Source organism: Alexandromys fortis, unplaced genomic scaffold, assembly GCF_014885135.2.
Source record: "Alexandromys fortis isolate MF-2015 unplaced genomic scaffold, M_Fortis_MF-2015_v1.1 scaffold_14, whole genome shotgun sequence".
NCBI classification, from domain to species: Eukaryota; Metazoa; Chordata; class Mammalia; order Rodentia; family Cricetidae; genus Alexandromys; species Alexandromys fortis.
In genome coordinates, this window is record NW_026067910.1 from 999,437 (window position 1) to 1,023,339 (window position 23,903).

The window sequence follows — 23,903 nt, forward strand, 5'->3', positions numbered from 1 at the left end:
AGTAGTCACACCCACATTCAGATATGAATCCCATACTTCAGTCATCTCTCTCTTTTCACAAAGAAAAATTACTAGAACGTTGTTATAAAAGGAAAAACACATTTTTCTATAAATGATAATGTTTGGGACACAGTAGCATACAAATAATGTTCAAGAGGGTTTTAAAAAACGAGTCTAGGGCCAGTGAGGAGACTTAGCTGGTAAAGGCACTTGCTGCCTGAGCCTGGTAACCTGTTGGATCCCAAGAACTCACGGGGTGGAAGGATTCCCTCTGACCTCCACACATACAGGGTGCTGGAGTGCATGTACACACGCGCGCACACACGCGCGCACACACACACATGCTACTTGAAAAAATAATATTCTCAAATTTCACTAACTCAAAACACAGAGACTTTTAAACCCAAGACATTTTTGTACATTACACAAATATGTCCTTAAAATCCAACATATTTTTGTACATTACGCAAATATGTCCTTAAAAGAGGACAATAAAAGTTAACTGGACTGTTTCCTAAAGCAGAAAATTACTTTTCATGCAATAGCAGTCTTCCAATCAGTTTGAAATTTATAATTCTTAAATAGCCATTTTGAGAGAAATTTTCTTCTGATGCTATTTTTCATGACCTCCTTTGAAAAGAAAATTCTGTTTAAGAAAATAAAAAAAAAAATCTGTTCTCCAAACCCAAGTAAAAGATTAAGGACTTCCAAAATTAGCACCTAAAAAGGGAAAACATGCTTATGGCGCTTCATGGACTATCAGGTATTACAATTTTCATTCCTGTAGTTTGCTTGTTAGTAAAGATATGAACTAGTTGCATTTTGTAGTAGTAAATTTGTTTTCAATACAAAGTCTAGCATTCACAATCTTTTTTTTCCAAGACAGGGTTTCTGTCTAACTGCCCTGGCTGTCCTAGGACTAGCTCTCTAGACCAGGCTGGCCTCACACTCAGAGATCCACCTGCCTCTGCCGCCCAAATGCTGGGATTAAAGCATTAGATTTTAATAAGATATTCTGGCCTCTCTATTACATTAATTATTTTTAAGTTTTATTTCTCTACATGGCCTAGACTGTTTTCTTTAAGAAGAGAATTCAAAAGCAGAAAATTCTGCAGCTTATTTTTTCTTGAGATTGAATTAATACTAATTCTACTGGGGGTTTCTGACATTAAAATGTTTGATATATGAAAACTGCAGACCTTCAGTGTATGCCAAGGATTTCAATTTTCTTCTTGTTGAGGAAACAAGATTTGTTTTATACTATGTGAGGAATTATTTTATTGTTTTCTCTCTTGACCTCAACTCGAAGGCATATCCCAACCAAGTAAATTATTAACATACACACATTAATGAGTGAATTACTGAGTCCTAAGCTGACATTTACATTCATCCATGTGCCATGCTTGAAACAAATTTTTGCTTAAGCCTCTGAATTATACCTCTTTCAATCTGATAATACTTAGCAATTGGAAATTTGGTTTTGCCTGTATGAAAGTATTTTTATTCATTTGTATTATTTTGAAGAACACCATAAAAACAGTGAATTTTTCTTTTTCCTTTTTAACTAAGGCTGGCGACCTACTGTAAGATATTCAGGACGAAGAGAAGAAATAAATATTCCTTATGAAATAGTTCACATTCCGATATCCAGAAACACAAGTGTATACACCACAGTCTATCTGTAAAGGCTATTCTTTCACAGAATTGGGCTGTTAGTGAAACAACAAACAAAAAAAAACTTTCCTACATAATACAGTTTTACAATCACCCAGAGATACATATTTAGCAAGAAAAACCAACGCCGTAGAAAAGTAACTCCACCACCATCCAGACAAGACCACCACCACAAGCACCTACTAGTCATAGAGCGGATTGGTCTACGACCTGAAAATCAACTTCACTATCATTCTCTGCAGCTGAGCCGAGAACAAGCAGTAGATTACTCCGAGGTTCCGAATCAAAACAAAGAGAGCACCACGACATTTAAAGGGTACAGAACCTATCCTCCGGAACATCAGAATGCCTCTTATTTTCCAGTCTTCAAGTCCCATGGGCTGTACCCTCCACCAGCTGTTAACAGCATTCAAAAGCTCTGTCTTCAAAGGTTCACAGCGTCAAACTCCCACCAAATCTTATTTATCGCATTGACATTTTTAACAAAGAGAAGTCACATGAAAAGGTGACAGCTTCGAATGGGTGCCTGTATTTTGGAAAGTGGTATTATCTTGGCAGCCCACAGAAGCTGACTGTAGTAATAAAGATGAATGCGATGAGGGCAAGGAGCATCAAGTGGGAAATGCTATCTAAAATCCCATAGGGCAATTCCTTGGTAAGAGCATCCGCCTCCAGAATACGGCTTTAGCATTTCACCTTAACAGTTTAAAGCATGTAAAAAGCAAATCTGAAAAATAAAAACACAAAAACCTTGCATATTTGGCCACTATTCTATTTGTATTATAAATTCCCAACGAGCGTTCCAGAACATAGCTTCTGTCATTTTTTCCCACCATTTCTTCAAAATACTTTTTTAAATCTATTTTTTAAATGCAACCCTACAACCCAGCCTAGAGGCATTTTAAAACGCCTATGGTGCTGAGCTTGGCTGTGTTTCCCGACGAATTCACCCCCATTAAGTGTAGCATTTTATGCTGGGCGACACAAACACGTATTTCCTATTTCCATGGTGCACATTTCCTGAAAGCATTGCACCTGAGGATGCCGCTCTGTCCTCGCCGAGGCGTAAAACTCTAAGCAGTCACGACCTGCACTCGCGGCCCAGCCACATGGTCACTTCAATGAGAAAGATTATCTGGCTCCCGGCGCCACTTTCTCCAGCCAAAGCATCTCCGGCAGGGGCAGAGGAGAGCTAGGGTGAAAGGAGGCAACGGGGAGCGACTGACAACGGGGCTGACACTTCCCCTCTGTTCGCAAAGCCATGTCTAGAACAGGGCACCGGGGAGGTGCAGCGGGTGTCCGGGGTCCCATCAGCCACCGACCTCTAAGGACCCCGCCAACTCGTCCTTGGGGACGAGGCACAGCCCCCGGACCCAGCGAGCGCGAGAGGGACCTAGCCCGCCCGCCGCCCGCACAGCCCATACCCCGCGCCCGCTGCCTGTCTGTCGCGGAGGGGGGCGCAGCGCTCGCACGAACCCACATTTTTTTCCCTTCGCCTCCTGTCACGCGCGGGAGAAAAGGCGAGCGGAGCGTAGAAGAGAGGAAGAGTCCGCAGCGACCCCGGAGAGGGCCGGCGGCGTGCGCGGCAGCGCCAGGCGGGGAGGGCACCCCCGACACCCCCGACACCCCGCCGCTCGCACCCTCGCCCCCGCCCGCTCCCGCTTACCTGCCGGGGTCGCTCCGAAGACTCGAACCACCGGCACCTTCTTGACAGGCAGCTGGGTGAGGGGGGATTGGCAGATATCCAGCCCCCGCAGCGGGCTGGCCATGTAGTAGTCGGCAGTCACTATCCTCACAGAAAACATGTTCGCCGCCGCCGCCACCGCCTCCCCTCCACGGGCGACCTGGCAGCGGCGGCAGCAGCGGCAGCGGCGGCGGCGGCTCCGCAGAGGCGCCTCCTCCCCGGCTCGGCTCGGCTCTCTTCTCCGTCTGCCCTCCCCTCACGCGGACGCCGAGACGAGTGGCGGCGGCGGCGGCGGCGGCGGCTGCGGCGCGCGGGGTAACGGGGCTGTGGGGCGGCCGCCGCCTCCTCCTCCTCAGACGCTGCCGGCGAGAGGCAGCGGGAGGGAAGCCCTGGCGCGGTCGTCGGGTCGGGTGGTGCCGCTGGTGCTGCCGCCACGGCCGCCGCCGCCGGGAATCACACGGGCTCCTCGGTCCCAGGCTGCAGCTCTTGTTGCCATGATGATGATGTCACGGACGCAACCACTGGGGGAGGGGAGGAGGGGTGTGTGTGTGAGTGTGTGTGTGTGTGTGTGTGTGTGGAAGTGTGCGCGCGAGGGTGCCGACGGGCGGGTAGCGGCGGGTGGGCGCCCGCGCCCCGGCGGGGACCCGGTTAAGGGGCGAGGAGGGGGTTCACCCCCGGGCCTGGAGCGCGCGGCTTCGGGAGAGGCTGGCGGGAAGCCGGGCCGCGCGGCGCGCGCCGGGGAATCGATGATTCGGCCTGGGGGCCGGGTCACTGCGGCGGGGCCGGGGGAGCGCCGATGTCATGGATAGGCTCCGAGGGGCGCGGGGCTTTGGCGGCTCCTCGCGCTCTCCTCGCCCACCGCCATTTCACATCCTCCTAGAGGAGGCGGGGAGGCGGCCGCGGACAGGATTTTTAACCGCCCCCTCCCCCCCCGTACAAGGTAAGGGAACCCGCCCGCGGGAGAAGGGAGGCGCGGCGCAGATCTCGTGCGGCCCGGGCCTCGCGGGAGGGAGGGAGGGGGAAGGCGGGCCGGGCGGGGCGCTGGCTGGGCCGGCCCTTCTCAGGTAACGCGGCGGCTGTGCGCCCAGCCCGGGCCAGCGCGAGGGGCGGGGGCGCGCGGGCCTCGGCCTATAAAAGGGCCGCCCTGGCGCTCGCTCCCTCCTCCCGGCCCCGCGGGCGAGCGACGCGCTCCTCTTCGCCCCCCTCCTCCGCTGCGGTGCTGCAGTGTCTGCGCCCGGCCACTTAAGGAGATTTATTCACGCGCGGCCCTGCCCAGCTTTGCCCAGGGTTGGCAGAGGCACAGCACAGGGATTTCCCACCGTCGTGTTTTTCTCCACCCCCCCCCCCGCCACTCCCCGGAGGAGGACATTCGCCGTGGTTTCCTCCGCGGTGGCACGAGCGAGAACACGTAAAGACTTGTTTGCCCCAGTCACCTCCCTCCACTCCTCTCCCGGACCGGGGCTGAGCCCTGAGAGCCTTTCAGAGAAAATTTTGGCTTAAGGAAAATGGCTCATGAAAGTCACCGTGTTTTCATGAACGCGTTGGGCAGGATTGACACAGAAGCCAAACGGGGTGGGGTAGAACCGTTAGACAAAAACCAACCAACCAAACACACACACACACACACAAAAACAACTTTATTTGGAGCCTGAACGGTGATGGAAATGATGAAGTTAGAGTTTGTGGGATGTTGGGGAAACATGTTGCTGGTTTGTGTGTTAAATTAGAACCTATGGGTTTTTTTCTGACTTGGTCACTAATATTGGGCGTGACCTTGGAAAAATTGGTTTTTTTTAGGCCTCAGTTTTCTCACGTGTGAAACAAGGGCTTCTCTTAAAAACTAATCTTTGTGGGTCCCTTAACCCCCCCCAAAAAAAAAATTGAAGTGATAGGACCAGAAACTATGGTGTCAGCTTTGAAATTTGCCCCCGGAATTAGGACACTTGACAGTCATTATCCATCCAAAGTCGAGCTCATTCTGTCCCGCTTACAAAATTATACAGGTGGGTTTTACTGGTTATCATATTGCCTTGTGTTTGGAGTGGTGTGAAAGCACCTTGTTAGCAGCCATTGTGGGTTATCACATAAAATCAAAAAGCTTAAAGGGACACATCACTAAAAGAAGGTTTCTATATCATAAATGCTAATAGGAATTTATGCTTAGGGTGATCTGAGACCGATCAATACAGTAAATTACTCTCAAGAGCATAATAATAAATGGCAAGACTAGGGCATAATTTACCAGCAGCTATAGTACAAGGGAAATTTTTAAAAATTGATTTTAAGTATTAAAAGACTAAAGTGATTTAAAAATAAGACTACCATGCACAAGCCTTGGGTTCATTTGATTCAAACAGAATGTCAGATTGACAGTGTCAGTGATTTCCACAGTATTCTGTGGCATTTAGTGTATTTTTTAAGGTGTAATATTTTTGTCACTTACTAAATCACATTTTGGGGGGATGGGAAATGGAAATCTGTATTAGCACCCCACCAGCCAACCCTGTGTATCTCAAGCAGTATAAAATGGAGAATCCTAGATTATATTTTGATGAAATCCATACATAATTTTTAAATTTTATTGTTTCTACCTGAAAAGTAAAGGTATCAAATTAATATTAGCTCTTTCTAGAACGAGATTCTTGACCACTGCCTCTTGAAACATTGTTTACTTTTTCAAAAGACACTCAAAACCTTATTTCACATTCTTCTAGAACTCCCAAGAAAATAATGTTCACTCTTGAAAAATGTGAGATGGGAATATTGTTTCTATTATGTGTAATTTAAAGTTGATGATCAAATAAAAAACCTGATAACAGTCTCCTAACCACGATTTAATAGGTTTTATAAATATGTTCTTCCTGGAAAAAAAAGTAGCATTTTCACTTAGCGACCGAGTTTTAAAATTTAATTTACTAGATAAGTGAGTTTGTCTGATAACTGTCGGTTTATTTTCTCATCTATGAAATGATGAGAAAATCATTTTAACTTTTTAGGCATGTAATCAGACTCAAATGTAATAATGTGGGTGAAAGTTTACATCCAGATGACTACTCTGTGTACAATATGTAAAATGCCAAATATGAATGGAAATATCCTTTCTTTTTAGTGACTATCATTTGCTAAGATAATGAGAGATATGGTGGACATGTTCTCTTATATTTACAGAGTTTATATGCCGAAATTGTAAGAAATGTATTTTAATGATAGCAATTAACATTTGTCAATTATTTTAGTTCATTGACGGCACTTATCATCTCATCCTTTTACTTAGAGCCTTCCTACCTTTCTGTACCAATCCTTTTCAACATCAGTTGAAGACATTTGCTTCTTAGCAATTGATTATCTGGAATAGTAGGTGAAGACCTCTGTATTATGTGCTGGAGGGGGCGGGAGGTATTGGCTTGTTCACCAAGCCAGTCCACTCTGCATTAGCACCTTTTCTCACTGTGGCCAGAACACCTGACAAGAAAAAACATAAGAAGGGAAGAATTTATATTGGTTTAAAGTTCTAAGAAATATAGTCAGTCCATAGGAGGAAGACATAGTAAAAAGGATGTGTGGTAACTGCTTCTATTTTGTCCAGCAGAGAAAGATGAATTCTAGTGCTCAGCCCACTTTAACCTTTTAATTTATTCAGGGACAGCTTGTAGAATAGAGCTATTCAAGTCAGAGTGGGTCTTTGCATGTCAGTTAAACCTTTCTGGAAACACCCTTGTAGACCTTATGTTTCCATGGTAATTCTAAATCTAATCACATTAACAATGAAGATTAAGCACCACAACCTTCTAGCTTACACGTCTGTACTTTAGAAACTGACAGATAAACTGGTTCAGACTCCCTTGCAGCTAGGGTGCTAACATGAGATTAGTCAGTGTGATGATAAATATTTAATGCCAGCCAAAAAGAGTGTGAAATCCCTGATATTTAGTACTCAAGTTCCCAAAGTGACTCCCAAGCCATCAGAATGACTTTACTTAAATATGAATTAATTGGAAAGGATGCTAACAATCAGAATGTGGCATCAGCACGTGGTTTAATTTCCAGCAATCAAATGCACCAGTTCAAGGTATATTTCTGAAAGTGAGCAACATGGTAATTCACCTGTATTTGGAAAAAATGAGATTTTTTGACAAACACTATGGTGAGACTATCTGGTTCTTCTGAGAGGAGTGCTAACATATATTTCTGGTGTGACAAATGATGACTGACAGGTGGGTTGTATGGATGGGTTTCCACAAGAATAACACTAATGTGAGATGTGCGTTCTTCTAGGCATAATTTTTTCCTGCAAGTTGTTTCTAACTGCATATTTTGTAAACCTTGCTCTGTGGCTTTGAGAGATTATTTTATCCATTAATCCTTTACTACTCAAACTAGCCCAGTCATGTCCAGTTACATAATTTGTGAGCCTCAGAGCAAAATGAAAATACAGTTCAACTGTAGAGACAAAACATCATTTTCTGTACTGAACTATTATGCTGCCACTGCTTCCTTTTCTCTCTCTTCCTCCTCCTTCCCTTCTCTCCCTCCACTGGCCATGATGCTTTATAAATTTGCTGGTTTGTAGCCCAGACTGGCCTGGAACATAAGATCTTTCTGTCCCAGCCTCCTGAGTTCTAGGGTTATAGGCATACAGTACTATCCCCAATTCAATTTGCTTTTTAATGTCAGTTTAAGGGGGGGGGGGATGAAACTTTAAATTCTTATGATGAATTGTACCATTCATCTTTATATTGTACAAAGCAATTTTAAATGCAAATATAACAGTATTTCACTCATATGTGGAATCACCAAAATTACCTAATTGGAATTTCATGACTTCTACATCCATATGTATTTATGATGTCACAATTGTGTAAACTCAGCAAAAAATAAACTCAACTGTTTTTATTTCCCTTCTTCGTTTGTATATGTTCTAACAATATTCTCTACCTTCTGCTTACTGATAAGTAAGTAAAGACTAAAAAGAAAACTCTAGATTGCTCTTTGTATGTTTAAATGATTGATCATAGAAACATGAGCAAGAAGGGATATGATAGAATTCTTTGCTTACTTGTATTTTTTGGATACTACCACCTTCTTTTTGCACCTACAGCAAATTCCAATTCAAACGGAGATCTTAGCATCATAGAATTGTTAGCACCTCAGTCATAGATGCAACATACTTGTTCTGTGCTCATTTGATCCATGTATGTCTCGGACTCAGGACATCATGCATATGATATACAAATAGGTGGCAAGTAGGAAAAGATATATATAGTCTTTGCCTCTGTGTATGTTCTGTTGTGTCACTGGACTTAACTTAGAAATCAAATATTCAAGCAAAAGAATGTGTCAGGAATGTCTAGATTTTCTGACTGCAAATCATCAAACCAAAGGGATTTCTGGCATTTTCTTTCTTTCTTTCTTTCTTTCTTTCTTTCTTTCTTTCTTTCTTTCTTTCTTTCTTTCTTCCTTTCTTCCTTTCTTCCTTTCTTCCTTTCTTCCTTTCTTCCTTTCTTTTTTTTGTTTTGTTTTTCGAGACAGGGTTTCTCTGTAGCTTTGGAGCCTGTCCTGGAACTAGCTCTTGTTGACCAGGCTGGCCTCGAACTCAACAGACATCCGCCTGCCTCTGCCTCCCCGAGTGCTGGGATTAAAGGCGTGCACCACCACTGCCCAGAGATTTCTGGCATTTTCTGTGAAACAGTCATCATACAGGACATTGAACATCCTCATCCCCTGGGCATTGCATGCTGTTGTGACAATTTGAGGTGTCACATACATTTCTAAATGCCAGCAAAAGCTTGCTATTCTTGACCAATTCCTAGAGTGTTCTTTATTGTCTACAGCTATGAACATGACCACTACAGGCACCAACTATATTTTTTGTTAGTGATTCTCAAGCAAAGAAAGGGGGGTGGACTACAAAGTTAAGTTTAAATGCTTTCAAATTTTCATACCCAGGAAAGCAGAATTATGGTTTTCCTCCCTATTGCCTGAAAAAAAAAATGCCATCTACCTTGATTATAAAACAAATTAGAGGGATAAAATTGCTAAGGTAATTACTTGGACTTTTGTGTCTGTAATGCTGTGAAATACGTTCAACACAGTTTCTTGGTGTACAACTGTCCTTAAGACCTTCAAAATAATGTGTCTTTTTGTATGGAACAATGGACTTGATGCCTGGCAGCCTATAGGTACCTTTGGGGTGGGGCTCATTGGCAGAGAGATTAAAGCAAGATTAGAGATGGAGACTCTCAGCCCCATCCTCCAATCTTTGGAGGATTGTGAAGGGTTGAAAGTGAATTGAGCACCAGTTTTATCAAGTATTCTATATAACAAAACCTCCATAAATCCCCCAAAGGATAGGATGCAGAGAACTTCTCAAGAGAGGAAGACGTGGATGTTACTGGTTCGTGGTATGCCGGAAGTGCAAGGAAGGTCTGCACTTTTGTCAATCTTCTCATCTAGTTCTCTTCAGTACTTTTAATATTATTTATAAAAGACTGATAAACAAGTTAATTGTCTCTGAGTTCTTTAAGCCATTCCTGAAAATAATCAAATATAAATAGAGAAATGGAAACCTGGAATTATTGTCACTCAGAAGCACAGATTAAACAACCTAAAATCTGCTGTTAGCATCTAAAGGTGACTACTGATTGAACCATCACATCTCAGATTTGATGCTATTGGATATGTTAGTGTGAGAACGAAGCTAGAGGACATCCAGCTGTCATCTCATGCTGGAGTGAGTGGGGGGAAATCCTCATCCTTATGGTATCAGAAGTGTGCTATGAGAATAGAGAAGAAACTGAATTTGAGTTTGTTTTTTCTATTAGTGTCACATACAGATAAATTATAGTTGACTTCAGATGGCAATTTCAGATGGCAATTAGATATATTTAAGCAGATAAAGGGGTAGAGAGATAGCTCAATGGTTGAAAGCATGTACTCCTCTTGAAGACCTGAACTCATTTCCCAGGACTCCTGTTACCACCACCTGTAACTTCAGCTCCTGGGGATCTGATGCCTTCTTCTGGACTCCATGGACACATGCATTCATGTACACATAAACACATAATTAAAAATAAAATATATGTTGGGCCCCAAAATGAGTTTTTATTTCTCTCAGGTTAAACCAAGGAAATTAAAATAATCATAGATTAATTTCTGAAACAAAAGTCTTATCTTTTAAACTAATTAATCTACTCAGTTATTAGGTGAAGCTAAGTTTTTCTCTCTCCCACTTCTGTAAATTTATCAGTTGACTGAGGTTTCTGTCCTGCCCGGTTCCGTCAGTCGTTAAGTCCCAAAGAAATCACACAGAGTTCTACATTAATTACAAACTGATTGGCCTAGTATCTCAGGCTTCTTATTAACTCTTATAACTTGTATTAGCTCATAATTCTTGTATGTATTAGCCACATAGATTGGAACCTTTTATGACAAGGCAGTCATATCTTGCATATTCTGTATCTAGCTTCTTCTCTCTCTGATGATTTCATACTAACTCTTTCTCTTCCCAGAATTCTCCTGTTCTCATTGCCCCACCTCTACTTCCTGCCTGGCTATTGGCCAATGAGCATTTATTCAAAATACAAATAACAAGGTACAGACCATTGTCCCACAAAAAGCAGTAATGTCTTAAGAAGGGACCTACTGATCCTATAAAAGATAATTTTTGAGAAACAAAAGCAAAAATCTTCCACAACAGTATATTAGAACTGAGGCCTGAGTTTTCTAGGACCCTCATTTAAATCACATATTCAGAATTTACACTGGAACTTTGGGTGGGAGGGTGAGACACGACCTAATTTTGCAGTCCAAACTGACCTGGAACCCACTGTGTAGCCTAGGCTATCCCCGAACTCTTAGCAGTCCTACCCTCAGCTGGTCGAGTACTGAGATTACAAGCATAAACCACCATACCCAATTGATACTGGGACATTTCTAATGGATTATATTGTACCGTTCCACCCATACCCCACTGGACAGTTCATGAGTCGGGCAAGGAGCTGAAGATTCAAACACACACAAACACAGGACATCCTTGGAACAAGAATGCCCCTTTTATTGTGTTCCAGGGCAGTTTATGTAGGACTCTCCTTGACTAATGGCCACTCCCTAGCTCTTGGGAGTTTTCAGGTGCAAGCCCACTAGAAACCACTCCCAGGCCATTAGGAACTCATGAGGGTCTCATGCTCAAAGCAGCTGCAAGCAAGGAAAACAAGTTGTTTACTCCAGCAGGCAAGGGGTCACAGAAAATTCAGAGTCTGAGGGTCTGCAGTACCCAATATTATTTATAGGTAATCTGGAAAAGACTGGAAGAAACACATAACATTAAAACTAGATTGCTTCCAGTTTAAACAATTAACAAACAGTCCAAACCAGAGTCTTATTTGGACCAGCGTATTCCAAAAGAGCTTTCCTGGCCCTAAAGCTTTTATCATACCTTTATTTTCACATCTTAAATTCCAGGAAAACATCCCCTAATAACCTTTTTATTGACTCTGAACTCTTCTGAGATTTGGTCTTCATGTTATATCTTCATTCCAAAGACCAGAAAAGACTATTCTCAGATTTCTAAATATGGGTTGGCCATTGCATTAGTATTCCAATCAAATGTGGTTTTTTCCCCCATTTTGATGCTTTAAATGGATAGCACAGACATTAAGGAAAACCATAAAATGTGGATTGTTCTATCCCTCCTAGAGACAATCTGATTAACATTTTACTTCAATTATTTCTAGAAGGTTTTTTCTATGAATATATTACATAATGGAAATGGTGCCCTAGTTTTTTCACTCTGCAGTGTAGCAAAAGCTCCCCATGCCAATTAAAACTTTTCATATACATTGTCATAGTCACTGTTCTATTGCTGTGAAGAGACATCATGACCAAGGCAACTTTTATAAAAGAAAGCATTGAAACCCCCAGGACTGCTTACAATTTTAAAGGGTTAGTCCATGATCATTATGTCAGGGAGCTCAGTGGCAGGCAGTCAGGCATGGTGCTGGTAAAGTAGCTAAGAGCTGTGTCCTAGTCCACAGGCAGCAGGAGTGAGGCACTAGGCCTGGCACAGGCTTTTAAAACCTCAAAGCCTAACCCCTGTGACACACTTCCTCTAGCAAAGCCACACCTGCTAATCTTTCTAATCCCCTAACAGTTCTACTCCCTGGTGACTAAGCATTCAAATAGATGAACCTGTGGGGTCCATTTTTATTCAAACTACCAGTTATTCTAATGACCGTAGGATACACTGTAATAAGGATCTAGGATAGTCTACCTATTTTCTGGTGTTGGACAACAGACTTTCAAACTTTATAGTGTTATAAATAGCACACTGAGAAGTTTTTGGTTGGAAACCTTTGTCGATTTAGAATGAAATCCTTAACGTTTTAAGGATTTTACATTCTAGTTTATTATTTTTAAGAAGGGCACCAATTATTGACACTTGCCATATTCCTTATCCCGCTCCAGCAGAGAATTACATTAATATTTCTGCTATCCAGTTTGCTCTTCCTCACCCATTTTTTCCTAAACTGTTAACTGACTCTTAAAGTTTCCTCTCAAAGATCATTTTCATAGGAAAGCCTTTCCATACTGTTTGATTATAATTCTTTTTAGTCATTTTGTTGTGCAATTTATTTTTCTATAGCATGTGTCTCTAGTTGTAATAGTCTACTTATTTGTATACTGCTTAAGTAATTCTGCTTCTTCCATTAGACTAGAACACTGCAGTCATCTGGATTAGAAGAGACTATAATGTATGTTATAAATGACTCATAGGATCCCGTAAATATGACTTAAAGCTTGAGATTTCAAAGGCTGGGGGTTGTCTTTAATTAAACACTTGTTCTTGCAAAGGACCAGGGTTTAGATCTCAACACGCATATGGTAGCTCACAACCCTCTATAATTCTAGTTCCAAGTTATTGGATACCCTCCTTTGGCCCCTTCAAGTGCCAGGCATACATGTGGCACACAAACAAATGCAGGCAAAAAACAAACATAGATCTAAAAACAAACAAAAAAATTGAGATTAAAATATAGCCATCAAAGATATTTTTGTTCTAAGCATTTCTCTGTGGGTTAAAAAGACCAAAGGAAAAATTACTAACATAATTCCAATTTCATGAGGCTTAAAGTCTACAGAAGAGGTCAACTAACTTCCCATTAAGGGACAAATAGTTACTTTTTTAGGTTTATCAGGCCATATGGTCTCTCTGCCACAATCCCAAAAACCATTAATAGATAAAACATGAACAGGAGTGTGGATCAGTTCTAGTCAGACATTTTTTTAGACAAAGGTTATGGGCTACATTTGATCCAGGGCTCATCATTTATTGATCTCTGTTCTAACAAATAAAAGAAGCTACTAAGATTATTTGTAGTCATTAAAGTCAAAGGGCAGGATGCTATGAAATCCCATCATAGAATTGCCTGATCTAGTCTGGAGAGAATAATAAAGGTTGCTTTGGGGAAAATGACTGTCTTAATTACTGTTCTATTGCTGTGAAGAGACACATGACCAAGGCAACTCTTATAAAAGAAAACAGCTAGTTGGGGGCTTGCTTACAGTTTCAGAGGTTTAGTTCATTAGCATCATGGGCAGGGAGAATGGCGGCTAGCAAGACATGGTCCTGAAGAAGTAGCTGAGAGTTCTACATCCTGATTCACAGATGGAGAAACAGGTTGGCATGGGCTCTTTTGAAATCTCAGATCCCATCCCAGTGACACACTTTTTCCAACAATACTACACCCCCTAATTCCTTTACCCAGTGTAAGATAAATCAAAGGAGAGGTATCTAGTTACTTTTTTTTTTTTTTATCACCGTGAAGAGATACCATGACCAAGGCAACTTATAAGAAGTATTTAATAGAAGCTTACAGTTTCAGAGAATGAGTCTATGACCATCATGGTAGGGAACATGGCAGCAGGCTGTCAGACATTGGAACAGCAGCTAAGAGCTTAATCTGAACCATAAGTGTGTGTGTGTGTATGTGTATGTGTGTGTTTGTGACAGACAGACAGAGATAAAAAGCATACTAACTGGTAATGGCTTTGGCTTTTAAAACCTCAAAGCCCTCCTGTCTTAGATAGGGTTTCTTCTATTGCTCTGAAAACACACTGTGATCATGGTAACTCTTATAAGAAAAAGCATTTGATTGAAGTGGCAGCTCTTATAGTTTCAGAGGATAAGTCCGTTATCATGGTGGGACAAGGCAGTGTGCATGTAGGCATGGTGCTGGAAAGGTAGCTGAGAATTCTACATTTTTTAGGCAACAGAATGTAAATTTAGACGCTGGGTGTGGCTTGAGCATATCTGCACCTTGAAGTGATTCATTTCCTCTAACAAGGCCACACCCATTCCAACAAAACCACACCTCCTAGTAGTGCTACTCCCTTTGTGTATGTGTGTGTGAGGGGTCATTTCCTTTCAAACAGACACACAGAGAATAACACATTTCCAACAAAGCCACACCTCCCAGTCCTTCCCAAAAAGTTTCACCAGCTGGGGCTCAAATATTCAAATGTATGAGCCTGTTGGGGGGTGGTTATTCTCATTCAAACCCACTGCATTCCACTCCGTGAGCCTCACAGGCTTCTAGGTATATCATAATACAAAAGGCATTTAATCTAACTTCTAAAGTCCTCTTAGTCTTTCAGTCCCAACACTCTTTACAAAGTCCAGTCTCTTCTGAGACTCAAGGCAACCTTTTAATTGTAATCCCCTATAAAATTAAAAATCATTTTACTTCCAAAATAAAATGGCACATAATATACATTACTATCCCAAAAGGGGGAATAATAAAATAATGGTTCAAAACAATACAGAAACCATCAGGGCAGACTTCAAATACTATAGCTCTCTGTTGGATGTCTAAGGACTTAGATGGCTCCATCCTTACAGATTTGCTAACTGCAACACACTTTCCTATCTTCAGCTGCTTCCACTTGGCAAATATACCATAGCTCTGGCATCTCCAACATTTTGGAGTCTCCAACCCAATCCAAGCTTTAGCTTCACACAGTGGCTTTTTTGGGCTCTAAGCAGGGAAACCCTGCCTCATCTTGCCTCAGTGGCTCTCCTTAACTTCATAGAAAAGTCCGGAACCCCTTTCTCTTGTATCCTTCATGACTATAAAGCCAGAACCAAATGACTAATGCTATCATGTTTTGCTTGGGATGGACCTAGCTACCTCCTTTAGCATAAGCTTGATTTACTGATGGCTTTTCTTCGTTGCTTGAGCTTTCCTTTTTCCTAGTTGCAGTGAGGACACCACTCTTTATTCCATTTTACAACAGGTCTTTCTTTAGATTTCTCATATCTTGAGCTTGAGACTTGGCTCAAACATTAACTATCTCCTTGAACTGTTCTTTTTGTGTTTACTTTTCCCTGCTTGCTGGTTTTCTTTGTAGATCTGCATAAGCATGATCTCTAATAGCCACGTGACATAATCAATATTAGGTTGTCTTGGAATCTCCTCTGCCAATGAAATTATTCCAAAACTCTTCAATTTAGTCTCAGGCAGATTTTTAGGATAAGTGCCAAAAAGCAGCTACATTCTTAACCAAAATATCGAAAGAATGCTCTCTAGCCCAGTCGCCACCATTGTTCTCCTCTGAAACCACTTGAGCTGGGCATTAATAGTCCACATTGCTGTCAGCACTATCTTCAAAGTTTCTACTAAGATGGCCCTTTAAGTCCCACTTAAAGCATTGAACTTCTTTCTTGGTTGAAAGTGCCACATCTTCCACATTCCTCAAAAACACAAACAAACAAAACATCATGGTCAGATCCGTCACAGCAACAACCCCACTCCAGGAACCAACTTCTATCTTATTTCCTTTTCTATTGCTATAAAGAGACTCCATGACAGAGTCGATTTATGAAAAAAAAAAAACATTTAATGGGGGCTTACAGTTCTGAAGATCGAGTCCATGACTCTCATGGCAGGGAGCATGGCAGCAGGCAGGCATGGCACTGGTGAGTAGCTAAGAGCTTATACATGATCCACAAGCATGAGGCAGAGAAAGAAAGAGAGAGAGCTAGCAGGGAATAGCCTTGAAACCACAAAGCCCATCTTCAGTGATGCTACTCCTCCAACAAAGCCACAACCTAATCCTTCCCAAATAGTTCTACCAAATGGGGACTAAGCGTTTAAATATATGAGCCTGTTGGGGCCATTCTAATTCAAACAACCAAGGGAGGTGTTTTGAGTTGTTTGTCTGTGGTTTTGGGGGGTATGGGAGGGTTAAGGTAAGGCCATTCTTTGTAACCCTGGTGGGCCTAGAGCTTGACCAGGCTAACCTCCAACTTCTAGACATCTGCCTGCCTCAGCCTCTCAAGTACTGGGATTAAAGACATGTGCCACCGCATCTACTGGAGTTTTAATGACATATGTTTGAAAGAACTGTTGCTCAGCTTCGTTTCCACAGTAATTCAGAAAAGGATTCAAGTGAAGTCTCAGTGACCCTCAGGCCCTAGCACAGGTAAACCTGACCTCAATTCCCTTCCTCCAGAAAAACCTGACCTAGTTGCTGACATTTTCTTCCTAAAAATTTTAAAGAGTAAGAATAAGCCCTTTCTACATCAATAAAAATGTTACAAAGTTGGTACATGAATAGGAATTGTTTGTGCCTAAGGCTTAATAGATTCAGTAACACCAGCTCAACAGTTTATATTAAACATGCATTTTATTACTTAGTTCTAATCTTTTTGTATTGCTACTTTAAATTTTTATTAATTCCCCTGTATTCCTAAAGTCCTGTGTTAGCTGCTGTGGTGTGGGTGGTCCTAAAAAGATCCATAAGACATAACCCAGGCTCAAACAGTGTTGTTGACCCGTGGGAGTCATACTTGATGTTCCCTTTTTACTTCACACAGTACCAAACATTTGGTTGTTGCTGCAGAGTCTTTTTTCTCACTATCCTTTGCATTGCACCATTGGGTAAGAATTGCCCAATCTAGCCACTTCTGTAAGACTTGGACAAAACATGCAGCTGGCTGAGCCAGTCAATATGCTGAAGCCATTGTAACAGCAGTGTGCAGTTTGTTGAAGGGAGAAGTCTTGGGTAAAGGCCAGCCTTGCCAGGAAATAGTGTGCTACTTTGTTCTTGAAGTTTATAAAGAACTCTTGTACACCTTTATTTTCACACCTAAAGTAAAAGAGTCTCACCAGATACTTTTCATGTCAAACTATAGCAATCAAGTTGTAATTCATTTTCCTAAATTAAGGCAAGTAAGAGCTCATATTTTAGTTGTCACCAGAATTAGCAGGTAACTTCATTCTCCATTCAGTTTAGCCAAGAAAACCTAACCTAAGAATTAAAACATGAACCACGATTCTTCTTGAGTCTGAAAAATTACTCATTCTTGCTAAGCTGCTACTTTGTTCTGCATTTCTGTGTGTGTTTTATACTGAAAGTTCATAGCACAAGAAGTGTTGAAATAAGAGCGGCGAGGCTGCGTCCCCAGCACCCAGCCGCCCGCATGGCTAGGTTATGCCCAGAAATAATTACACGGAAACTGTATTCTTTCAAACACTGCCTGGCCAGGCTAGTTCCAGCTTCTTATTGGCTAGCTCTTTCATATTGTTCTAACCCATTTCTAATATTCTGTGTAGCCCATGAGCTGGCTTACCAGGGAGGATCTTAACCTGCGTCTGTCTGGAGCGGGAGAACCATGGCGACTCCTCACACAGCTTCTTTTTCCCAGCATTCTCCTCTGTCTACTCCGCCTACCTAATTTTCTATCCAATAAAATGGGCCAAGGCAGTTTCTTTATTAATAAGAAATCACTCCCACATCATTTCCCCTTTTTCTGTTTAAACAAAAAAGAAAGGCTTTAACTTTAACATAGTAAAATTACATATAACAAAACAGTTATCAAGTAAGAATTACAGTTACAATATTTATATCTATTTTATCTCTTATCATAACTAAGGAAAACTATAACTAACCATTCTTCAACTCCATCAAAGACTCCAGAAGGATATAATATTACCTATCAAACAAGAAATAAGAAAACTCTAGAAATGACAGAGACATCTCGCTGCCTGGACAGTCACCCAAAGTTCCTCTGTACCGTTGGGGCATCCATCTTCGGCCTACAGGCCCATAGTATCCAGCAGACATTCTCATCAAGCAAGAAATTCCAAAGACAGTTCAGTCACTTTTTGCTGTGTCCTGCAGAATGTCTCACAGACTCTTTCATGAAGCAGGAACCCCAAAAGGTCATCTCACCTTTAGGCAAGTTCAGCAGTCCTCTCTCTGCGGGTTCTCTGTGTCCAGTTTATGCAACCGTCCAGGCAAGAGCAGTTTCTTGCCCAAATGGCTATCAAACTCCATAAGGATTCTCTTCGATGCCCATCTTCCTCTTGAAATAGATTGGTGCTGCCAGGAGCAAATGTGTCTCATTGTCATGAAAAACCCTAAGTTATTAAAATATCTTAAATGCCATATTCTGCAGCCTTTGAAAGATATGAAGAATGCCTATCTAACTAAAATATCTCTCTATATATCTAGAAAATCTAACTAACATGACTACAAGCTTAAGTATTAGCGATGATTATCCATTAACAACCTATATTTCCTAATTATACATTACATTTTTAAATGAACTACACAATCACAATACCTTAATCAAGATCAAAAATACATATACATATAACAAAATTGACCTTAAAATCCATACCAATGCAAATTATTCATATCTATATCATATCCCCCTTTAAATGTAAAAGAACATTTATAAACAATATTTGGGAACATGGGCGTAGTTTTTTCTCTCCAAACTGCTTCCTGCTGAATAGGGGCGTCGTTAATTAGGTTGTTCATGATATAACCTGTATGCTAGTTTCATCTCAGTTGGCAATTGAGCGAAGCAATTTTTTGAGGGTGTTCACAGCAACCTTTCAGGAGGGCGTGGTCTATCATACCAAATCGGAATAGATGCAATCCACAGGGTCTCATCCTCTGCAAAAACAAAAGAAGACCCTCTCCAAAGCATCATATCCTTAGACCCAAATTCTGAAATCATAATACCCTCATGAAATCCATTTTGGTTTAGCTTGGCAGCCCATATAATGAAATGTCTCTCTGTACTTAGCTCCTTCACAGTCAAAAATTTTAAAGAAAACACAATGTACATAATCCAGACTCTCTGTGAATTTTCCATTTTTACGTGGCTTATTTTTCTTTATTTCTCTTAATCTATAACTATCTGTACTTCTGTACTCTGTCTCTTTAAAGACTTTACCCTTTTTCTTTTTAAGACATTAACTTTATTCTTTATATTCTTTTTCTTCTCTCTCCCAAGCCTACGTACATTCATCCAACAGTGTCTGAATCTGTTTTACTGTGAATCTGTAATTTTTTTACTATCCAGGAGCATTTCTTAAAATGTTAAGCACTTCTTAAAAACTTAAGTTGCACCATGTACAGGTAATACGGTACTGCCTGTGTTTTGCCCAGTTAAACCTTAACTGCGCAGTTTTAAGGTAATTATGGTAGTTTCTGCCTGAGACCAGCTCAGTTTAGCATGGAGCCGAGCTGAGCCGCTCCTGCCTCAGAGCCATTTGGTGCCCCTGAGCCACACACAGTTTCAGGCACACAGCAGTCCACATTGTCATCAAGCAAGCCATAGCACTTTACTCCAAATGCTCCATTCAAAAGTTCTGTCTCCCGCAGAAGCCAGACTGAGATCACGATGGCGGCACAGCCCAGAAAGCCGGCATTTTAAAACAGCCAGTTTTTTCTTGCTGCCGAGTCAGGACAATTTCTTTGTGGCACGCAACCCAGAAACAGCAAAAACGCTGTCTTAAATTCTCTCTCTCTCCTTTTTAAGCCTTCTCAGGTTTTTAAGTGGATTTAGCCCCACGTTGGGCGCCATCTGTTGAAATAAGAGCGGCGAGGCTGCGTCCCCAGCACCCGGCCGCCCGCATGGCTAGGTTATGCCCAGAAATAATTACACGGAAACTGTATTCTTTCAAACACTGCCTGGCCAGGCTAGTTCCAGCTTCTTATTGGCTAGCTCTTTCATATTGTTCTAACCCATTTCTAATATTCTGTGTAGCCCATGAGCTGGCTTACCAGGGAGGATCTTAACCTGTGTCTGTCTGGAGCGGGAGAATCATGGCGACTCTCTCTCTCAGCTTCTTTTTCCCAGCATTCTCTTCTGTTTACTCCACCTACCTAATTTTCTGTCCTATGAGGGCCGAGGCAGTTTCTTTATTATTAGCCAATGAAAACAACAGATAAAATACAAGACCCACCTCCATCAAAGAAGGATACCTCTTTTAGAATATTTGTTCCCCTAAATTAAGTATACCCAGTCTCTTCCAAGTCTTAATTTATTAAAGGCTTTAGAATCTAGCCTACAGATTTTCTTCACCTTAATTCCTGCGCTCATCCTGAACGAACTCACTATCCATGTAGTTAGCCTATGTACTACTGTTGAGTGGGAAAGGTTATATCTTATAATTCCTTAGTCTACCATCTATACCTCAGACCCAACATTCCTAAACATAGTGTTAGTTATAGATTCTCTATTATATACCCCAAATAAACCCTAAACACCAAATTGAACGTGACGCCTGTCTTCAGTTTGCTGAGTGCACCTAGATATAAAAAAGGACTGCAATGTAGATTGGCATTTTAACACTGCACATTGAAGATCACAGACTTTAGTTAAATCCCCCTTTATCCATGCTGATGAGAAGGGAACACTGTACCTTATAATATTAGACTCAACAATCTCCAACTCATTCTTTAAATGCCAGCAAATTATCCTTTGTATATCCAAAGTAATTAACAGAACATTTCAATTGTTACCTACCTTTTGACTCTCTGACTTAGCTTCTGTGTTTCCTTTCCTCTCTTTATAGTTGGGGAGTCTAGTTTATCTAATAGGGTAAATTTTCTCATACTTTTTAAATTAATATTTAATATTTGATTAGTTGAAAAGAACACATCTTTGATATTCTGGGATGAAATAATAACTGGAGAGTAATCTCTCCTAAGGATAGTGACCTACCTAAAGAGGCGTCTATAAATCCCAGTACTCTAGACTCAGGTCTCTTGAGATATTTCTTTTTTACCTTTTCCACTTTCCTAAAAACACATGCTTCTCTTTTCATAGCATAGAAACAGTGCGAGTTGGGAGAGCACATGTGATGTTTGTGTTTATAAGTACAGCTAGAGGCTAGAGTGGCATAGTAGCTGAGAGTTGAGGCTCTGCAGCGCAGTTTCCCTTTATGTGCTCTGTAGCTTTGGTTAAGTTACTTTCTCTGCTTTATTTGCCTCGTCTGTATAATATAAAAGTGGTAGCACTTACCTTCCATTGTTGTGACAGTATAATTATGGATATTAAATGAGTTAACCTTAGACTGATAAGCACTCCATAATATAAGCTCTTAATCACAATTTAGACACGGTTCTGTTTCCTAAAATAGTCTTATCCATTAATAACAGGAGAGCAATTTTAAAAAGATAGAAACTTTTGGAATTTCAGCGATGAGATGTAAAAAGTAACATTTTTAATTGCAAAATATCGAAGAAGTTTTTGTTTCTTTGTTTGCTTGTTTTGTTTTTTTGAGACAGGGTTTCTCTGTAGCTTTGGTGCCTGTCCTGGAACTAGCTCTGTAGACCAGGCTGGCTTCGCACTCACAGAGATCCACCTGCCTCTGCCTCCCGAGTGCTAGGATTGAAGGCGTGCGCCACCACTGCCCAGCAGAAGTTATTTATTATTATTTATTTAGATCGTTTGTTCTTAATCAGTAATGTGCATCAGAATTGTTTACAAGGTTTTGTAAAGATACAGTTACCTGAGCCCCTTTTCACATCTATTAAGTCAGAATGGCCATGGGCAAGTATATTATCGCCTCCAGTCAAGAACCAGGGAAGTGCTTTACGATTTAGATCTTAGAATGAGAAAACTGAGACTCAGAGTAAATGTTCACAGAGCACTCCACAAGATTCATTCATGCATCTAAATCACTTACTTCGTATTTTGCACAATCTTCCTCTTTTCTGTTGCTTGCTTGATATATTGAGAGAAACTAATATAGAATTTTTTTTCAATACCAGAAAAAATAAGAAATGCTTTATTTTTATTTATGTAACTGTATAGTGAGAGGTGCGTGTGTTGATAGTTTATCAGTGAACCTGGTATTTGCTGTTTTGGCTAGCCTGGCTGGTCAGCAAGTCTCCAGGATCCACTTGTCTTAGTCTACCAGTGCTAGGGTCACAAATGCTATCAGCCATGCTTGGCTTTTGTTATTTAATGTGGGTGCTAGGGATCAGCAGGGTCTTCAGGCTTGTGCATTAATCACTTAGTCATTGAGCCATCTTCCTACCCCAGCAAATGCTTTTGAAAGGCACTTTATTGGGCTTTTAATTAAAATTTTTAATTAAAAATAACATTTGCTGTAATTCATGCTGGGAACTATTGTACACATTTACAATAGGATTTTGTTGTGTTTTTCATGTGTGCATAGGTCTTTACTGTAGTAGTTCCTTCCAGTTAGTGGAAGAAACATTGTGTGGCAGAGAGCAGCTCTGCTTACCCTCAGACTGACAGGCTAGCAATGCTCTCCACAATAAGTATGCACTGCTTATGACTTAAGTGGACTTTTTTATACAACTTTAAGGTTTTTGGTTGTGTTTTTATTGTGTAAACTTTGTAAGCTATTTTAGAATTTTCCAAAATATTTGCTGGAAAAAAATGTTAGTGACTGTTTTGTTCTTGTGCAACTTTATTGAGTGGTAGGTTAAAGACTAAAAACTTGTGTTGAAAGAGAAGAAAATTAGGGGATTTTGTATTTTGTAAAGTATGGCATTATCTTTAAAAATTATTTTCTTAATCCATCATATTAGTTACTTTTCTGTTGCTATAATAAAAGACTGTGATCAGAAGAAATTTAGGGAAAAGAGGGTTGTTTGGGCTTATAGTTCTAAAACTGGAGTCTGCCATTCCCAGTGTTCTCTCTCTGCCTCTTGCTTATGGATTTGAGGATAAGCTCTTAGCTGGTCCTGCTGCCATGCCTTTGCTCTGCCAATAGGACTCTAACCCTCTGAAACTAGAATGTAACATCAGGGTCTGCTTTGTTGGGGTTTCTGTACTGGCCAGTTTCCACAGCCAGTAAATCCCAAAGAAAATCACATAGAGGTCGACATAAGTTATAAACTCATTGGCCCATTAGATGCTAGAGAAGAGAACCTACAGGCCAGGTTGCTAGAAAAGTTCTAGAGAACTCTCAAGTCTTCAAGACCAAGGGTCTCAGACTCTGGATGTGAGCTATAGCAAACACTAACTGTGCCAAGGGCTAAAGGTCTCAGCTCTTGTGACCTGCATGAGTACTGTAACATTAGAGGGTGCCACCTTGCTTTTCTGCTGCTGCTGCTGCTGCTGCTGCTGCTACCACTTACCAATGTCAAACACTGAGTGAAATGAAAATTGCCAGAGGCTAGAATTTGAAGAGCTCACCTTGCCTTCCACAGTTGGTTTCTGGATATAACCAAAAACTTTCAACCTGTGTGAAATATTTACATTTGGGTG

General features: G+C 41.3%; 1 protein-coding gene and 1 long non-coding RNA gene across 5 annotated transcripts in view; one reads left to right on the top strand and one right to left on the bottom strand.

The window, feature by feature from the left end:
• Rev3l (REV3 like, DNA directed polymerase zeta catalytic subunit) overlaps positions 1-3,610 on the bottom strand; it is a 133,268-nt gene extending 129,658 nt beyond the window's left edge. For all 3 annotated transcript variants that reach the window (XR_007590969.1, XM_050138113.1, XM_050138112.1), the window contains exon 1: positions 3,341-3,610. Coding sequence is in view for 2 of the 3 variants with exons in the window: in XM_050138113.1 (XP_049994070.1) it covers positions 3,341-3,479 (139 nt within the window). In the remaining variant the exon portion in view is untranslated. The remainder of the gene's footprint in view (positions 1-3,340) is intronic.
• Positions 3,611-3,724: 114 nt separating this feature from the next.
• The window catches only part of LOC126499083 (uncharacterized), a 117,737-nt gene continuing 97,558 nt past the window's right edge, over positions 3,725-23,903 (top strand). For both annotated transcript variants that reach the window (XR_007590970.1, XR_007590971.1), the window contains exon 1: positions 3,725-4,298. This is a non-coding gene — a long non-coding RNA (uncharacterized lncRNA). The remainder of the gene's footprint in view (positions 4,299-23,903) is intronic.